This window comes from Pseudochaenichthys georgianus, chromosome 22 (assembly GCF_902827115.2).
Source record: "Pseudochaenichthys georgianus chromosome 22, fPseGeo1.2, whole genome shotgun sequence".
Classification (NCBI taxonomy): Eukaryota; Metazoa; Chordata; class Actinopteri; order Perciformes; family Channichthyidae; genus Pseudochaenichthys; species Pseudochaenichthys georgianus.
The window spans coordinates 17,875,911-17,882,097 of record NC_047524.1 but is presented as its reverse complement, the minus strand read 5'-3'; the positions used below and the strand labels follow the sequence as shown (position 1 = coordinate 17,882,097).

The 6,187-nt window shown below is 42.2% G+C and overlaps 1 protein-coding gene across 1 annotated transcript; it reads left to right on the top strand.

Annotated features, from left to right (window-relative positions):
- Positions 1–2,797: 2,797 nt before the first annotated feature.
- LOC117467690 (actin, alpha cardiac muscle-like) lies at positions 2,798–6,121 on the top strand. Its single transcript, XM_034111504.2, has 9 exons — positions 2,798–2,907; positions 3,985–4,135; positions 4,222–4,350; positions 4,519–4,629; positions 4,716–4,800; positions 5,097–5,258; positions 5,343–5,534; positions 5,628–5,809; positions 5,903–6,121. The coding sequence occupies exons 2-9, from the start codon at positions 4,007–4,009 to the stop codon at positions 6,044–6,046; spliced, it is 1,134 nt and encodes a 377-aa protein (XP_033967395.1). The 5' UTR covers positions 2,798–2,907; positions 3,985–4,006; the 3' UTR covers positions 6,047–6,121.
- The last annotated feature ends 66 nt before the right edge of the window (positions 6,122–6,187 follow it).

Here is a 6,187-nt window from a genome sequence, read left to right as displayed (position 1 = left end):
TTCTGCCTCGTTTACTTTTACGTTTACTTATTTCCTATAAAAAAGAAAACCCTTCTGATGGGCCTGCAGAGCTGGCCAGACTTGACATTGAGATATTCAAGTAAAGTACAAGTGCCTCACATACATAATTCAGCACTAAATGTAATTGTACTAAATGTACTTTTTCGCATTCCACAAATAACAACTTTAAAGATAAGATATAGGGAGAAGGGGGTAAATTGAGCCAGTGGGTAAATTGAACCACCCCCTGTAACCAGGCAACGCCTTATAGTTGTAATCAAGTGACTAGAAATTATGCAAGAGAGATACTCATTGTGGTCTGGTAAGTAAACATTTTTACAAAAAAACGTTTTTTGCTTGTCAAAGTACATTTTCTAGATGTCAGCTATATCGGCTGTCATGTCAAAAAAAAGTATCCAGGTTTAAACACATATATTGTATATGTTGATGTGTTGGCAGCGTATTAAACCATGTGAATCATTAAGCTAAAGATGACTCTGAATTGTAATGCTAGGCTATTTTTTCTAAAATGTTGGCTATGGGGTAAAGTGAACCATGGGCCTTGGGGTAAGTTGAGCCAGTTTTTCAATGGAGAAATGAATGAAAGTAGGCAAAGTTGATAATAAGAGCTCATTGTTGACTACATTTAAAGTTGAATTTATCCTGTGTTTGATTGGTAAGATGTATGAAATGGTATCACCATTTTTATGATTACTTTTCCTTTTAACATGTTAAAAAAAAATCAATTCAATCGAAATTTATATTAAAAATATTTGAAAAACTAAGCTTGTATTTGGTTTGTTATTTATTGTTTATAGTTACCTTTAAGATTTGTTGTAGGTATGCCCTGGTTTGAACAGGTATGCCCAGGTTTGAACAGTGGTTCAATTTACCCCCCTGACCTAACTTACTAGGGGTAAGTTGATCCAGGTCAGGGGGTAAATTGAACCACTGTTCCACCCGGGGCAAGTTGAGCCACAATACTTACTTAGAAGTAATATTTTCACTGCCCTTGATCAAATATGAATTATTATCATTGCCATTGATAGGAGACATCCTGAATTATAGGTGTGTGTTTTCATTTTTACTATGTGTCATTTCTCCTTGCTTAGAGGACAGCATAACTAAAAAATGGCTCAACTTACCCCACTCTCCATACAGGAGGACAGCAGAGTGGGTAGGTCAAAGGTCAAGTGTGATAGGCTATTGACTTTTTACCTATGGCTATCAAAGTTGAAAGCTAAACTGTCAATGTGATATTTAACAATATTGGAAGATACAGAAAACGTATCTGCAGCTATAGGCTCCAAAAAGGGATTTATACGATTTTTGTTTTAAATCAAACCCCTTAATGTCATTACAGGTGGCACTGCAGGGATTTAGAATGCTTCCAAGTTTGGGGACTCAGGAGAAATATTTCCAAGTTGATTCAGCAGAGACTGAATATCCTGGCCTATACTGTCAAAAAACACAGTGCACTCTGCACAGTGCAACACCTTTTTAAAACCCAAGCATCTGGTTTGTAATGCTGGCTTTCTGTTATGAAGCTTTCAAGCTTTGTGCGGCAGTTTCCATTAAATATTGCATTCAACATTTAAAAATACCCTTAATATATTACTCAAAATGTACGAGTACTCATTGTCCCTTTCTTTTTCTTGGTATAAAACCCTTATAGTGAATCAAATCTCCTTTTGTCATGTTTTAAAATAAAATGAATCCAATCAAGGAAAGTCCCTTCCTTCTTTACATAACAAAACCATGAGATGCTTTATCCAGCTTCTATCTATGGAGATAGAGAGGAGACAGAGCTATAGGCTATGTGGTCTTTTGAATACCTCCAAGTGTTATACACTTGCCTTAACATCTTGTTATCATTGAAAACACATGAGGGGGATTCCCTGACCATGTATGTCATTTTATTGGGAATTAACAAATATTCTGTCAAATGTTTGTATCATTCCTGCATAGATGAGAATATTACCTCATAAGGTACACTGGACATCAAGGGAAATATATGTGAAAGTGGGTGGCACAAATATGGACCTCCTCTTTGCAGACGCCTGGCTAGGAAACCTCAGTGGCTGCACATTAATGACTGTTGCTCACCCTAACCCTAAAAGGAGACAGCTGGGCCAATCAGCTCCGAGCACTGACAGCGACGGGCCACTCAGACGGTGAGATCCCACACAGAGCCTGGCTCGCGTTAAGATCAGCTGTTCCACAAGATGAGGAAGCTCAACGAGCACACATACCAGCAGCATGGTTCACAGACATGCAATGTTTTCATCTCCTTAACAAGGCACCAGTGATGCTGTCCTGACTGGGTCATCATAGTGTTCCTTCTGAGTATAATAATCCCTCTTTAGAGTTGTATGTGCAGAGTGACACATTATGCATCAAAGTTACATAGCACACAATGTTTTAAAACCCTGATTGCAAGTCACTTACAGTATGCTACATTTCACTTGTGATTACAAACCTATAAAGAAATAATACTGCAACACAAAAATGCATTGCTTTAAGGCAAAACATTGCATTTATAAGCTCATGAAATACACTTATTATCCTAGAAATAGTTTACTCTTTATGTTCCTTTGAGAAAACAAATGTATCAATCATTCATTAACCCCTCGTATCCAATAATACAATTAATATACCAATTAATCAAACTTTTGTATACTTAATAAACATTTGATTTAGAAACTGGGTCTGCACAGAAGTCCCATCCATGTATGTAAAACATACTTTCCTGTGGCTTGTTGATTTTTGCCGGCAGCTCTTATTTGGACTTGTGTGTACCCCAGGCCCCGCCCCTGGTCCCTCCACCCAGTCTAGGTCTTATTTAAGGGGCTCTTCTCACCCTCAGCCTTTGTCCCAGTGGAAGCATCCGTCTACCAGTGCACCTTGGTGAGTACATTTTACAACTTATCCTCTGATTCTCTGTCCTTTGATAGATGACTTCCTACTGGTTGTGCTTTGAGCCGATCAGCCCTAAATGCATGAATTGATGATGTAACTTGAGCTTGATAATGGTTTTCCTCACGTTGTAACTGAGGGGTAAAACTGGAGTAACTGGTTATTCAAGGCTGACTTCTTCGGGTTGTTGAAATTAATATAATTACATATTGTGGTTTTCCACTGCTCTGGAACGTTTCTGTGTTAAAGCATTGCCAGAGCTACAATTATAACTTGGATTTGTACACAAAAGCTGGGGGGAAGCTGGCCAACTCTAGCTATGCTCCAATGAATGAAATTAATAGGCAGCTGGGGCATGGAGTAAAACAAAAGTGTCACGGTGTGCAGACAGATGGGTGCTGGCCCGACTCTACAACCTGTAATAGGACGCAAACTATGTGTCACTTGTTTCACCCTGTTACCACAGTGTGGCTGCTTCGGAGCTTAAAATAGCTCCACGTTTCTCTGTTATGCCCCTTTTTGGTGCTACCTCAGCAGCTCTGAGATTCCCCAGGAACAATCACGGCTGTGTTGATATGGTATCAGCGTTTGAATGACAAGGTTGAGACCAAAATAGCATCCAAAGGCATGTCTAATTAGCTTGCTATATATAGCTCCCATTGAGGTGGGTTGTATTGAAGTGATAATAACGGTTGAGTATAGTTCTGAGAGCATTGGCAGGTCTTCAAAGGCATCTTGGATCACAGCTAATACATATATTGATACAATTAGTCTGTGGTCCAGACACTTCATCACATCATCAGCCAAAGTGATAAAGCGTTTGTGGTTGTTCATTTATAACAGGCATTGGTGCTATGTGTGCTATGATGGGCCGTTTAGACAGTTGTCGCTTACAACCATCCTAAACGCCCCTGTGCTGTTTATCTATGATGAGCAGTTTAGACAGTTGTTCCTAACACCCATCCTAACCCTCCTTGTGCTATGATTTCTATGATGACCAGTTTAGACAGCTGTTCCGACACCCACGCTAAGCCTCCTTGTGTTTCTACTCTACCATTCGTATTTTAGACCACCCCAATAAAGCCTAATCATGTGTGACGACGAAGAGACTACCGCCCTTGTGTGCGACAACGGCTCTGGCTTGGTCAAGGCTGGATTTGCCGGAGATGACGCTCCCCGTGCTGTCTTCCCTTCCATCGTTGGAAGGCCCCGCCACCAGGCAAGCTATAAGAAAACTCTGTAGAATCACTAAAGTTTGAGTTAGAGTACCATCGTCTTACATTCCTCTCTTGCTTCTTTCCTCAGGGTGTGATGGTTGGTATGGGTCAGAAGGACAGCTACGTAGGTGATGAAGCCCAGAGCAAGAGGGGTATCCTGACCCTCAAGTACCCCATCGAGCATGGCATCATTACCAACTGGGATGATATGGAGAAGGTGTGTGATGACAGTGAGACTCATTTACACCATTCATGGCAGCTGAACCTCCTCTCCCTGGCCGTCGTAAAAGCTGCTTATTTATAGAGGACCTTGTTGTTGTTGTTGTTGTTGTTTATTCAGCCGGGAGTTGTATCAGTGCTGACATCAGCTGTTTTCCTCCTTCAGATCTGGCACCACACCTTCTACAATGAGCTGCGTGTGGCACCTGAGGAGCACCCCACCCTGCTCACTGAGGCCCCCCTGAACCCCAAAGCCAACAGAGAGAAGATGACCCAGGTACTTCACAGTCAATACTCTGCGTTATATTACCACTTGTTGGTTCTCAGATTTAGACTAACCTTTCTGCTTGCCTTTTCCTCCAGATCATGTTTGAGACCTTCAACGTTCCCGCCATGTATGTGGCCATCCAGGCTGTCCTGTCCCTGTACGCCTCTGGTCGTACCACCGGTCAGTACATTGCTTTTTTTCATATATAACTAGTGTACTCAGTTATGCACTGAGATCAAATAAAAGGAAATTGTGCTGCAGGGGAGAAACTGTTGAACATTTACACTCTGAGGGTGTCTATCATCCGGATAGATTCCTGTCCCATTGTAGGGGAGGTGTTAATCCCTCTCCAGCAGGGTGTGTGCCATCTCATGTCAGCAGCATTGTATAGTTTACGATGTGAGAAATGCTTCAGGGGGCAGACCCTCACAGGCATGTATAGCTGACTAACCATGGTCCTTCTCTTCCTGCTAAAGGTATTGTGCTGGACTCTGGTGATGGTGTGACCCACAACGTCCCCATCTATGAGGGTTATGCTCTGCCCCACGCCATCATGCGTCTGGATCTGGCTGGTCGCGACCTGACTGACTACCTGATGAAGATCCTGACTGAGCGTGGCTACTCTTTTGTCACAACTGGTAGGTCTAGATCATTACGGTTTAGTTGTTTGATGAGAGGTGTATAAGTGTTGTTTCCTAATACATGAACTTTCTGCTTCTTAGCTGAGCGTGAGATTGTGCGTGACATCAAGGAGAAGCTGTGCTACGTGGCTCTTGACTTTGAGAATGAGATGGCCACCGCTGCCTCCTCCTCCTCCCTGGAGAAGAGCTATGAGCTTCCCGACGGTCAGGTCATTACCATTGGTAATGAGCGTTTCCGTTGCCCAGAGACCCTCTTCCAGCCTTCTTTCATTGGTGAGTAATCCTTTGCATTTCTTTTGTGATACATCTAAGAAATGTGGTGTTTGTCTCAGAGAAACTCATCTTTTATTTGTTGTCTTCTACCAGGTATGGAGTCTGCTGGTATCCATGAGACTGCCTACAACAGCATCATGAAGTGTGACATTGACATCCGTAAGGACCTGTACGCCAACAATGTGCTGTCCGGTGGTACCACCATGTACCCTGGTATTGCTGACCGTATGCAGAAGGAGATTACCGCTCTGGCCCCAAGCACCATGAAGATTAAGGTGAGCGAACTTCAAAGATTTTACATCAATGATTTCATCAATGAAGTTTTTAAACATTCAATAACACTCAAATGATGTCTATTCCTTTTCTAGATCATTGCTCCCCCTGAGAGGAAGTACTCCGTCTGGATCGGTGGCTCCATCCTGGCTTCCCTGTCCACCTTCCAGCAGATGTGGATCAGCAAGCAGGAGTACGATGAGGCAGGCCCCTCCATTGTCCACAGGAAATGCTTCTAAACACACATCCAACCTTTTGTCTCTTGTATATATGTTGTTGTTTTAATGTAATAAAGAAAAGCCCTTGTAAGAGTTTCACCTGTACTGTGCTCGCTTACAGCAATGCAAAATGACAAAAAGAATAAGTGACACTTGATGTAT

Coding starts and splice junctions, on each gene's coding strand:
- LOC117467690 (XM_034111504.2), top strand. CDS start 4,007: ATGTGTGACGACGAAGAGACTACCGCCCTTGTGTGCGACAACGGCTCT. Junction 4,136..4,221: donor TTGGAAGGCCCCGCCACCAG/GCAAGCTATAAG, acceptor TTCTTTCCTCAG/GGTGTGATGGTTGGTATGGG. Junction 5,259..5,342: donor CTACTCTTTTGTCACAACTG/GTAGGTCTAGAT, acceptor TCTGCTTCTTAG/CTGAGCGTGAGATTGTGCGT.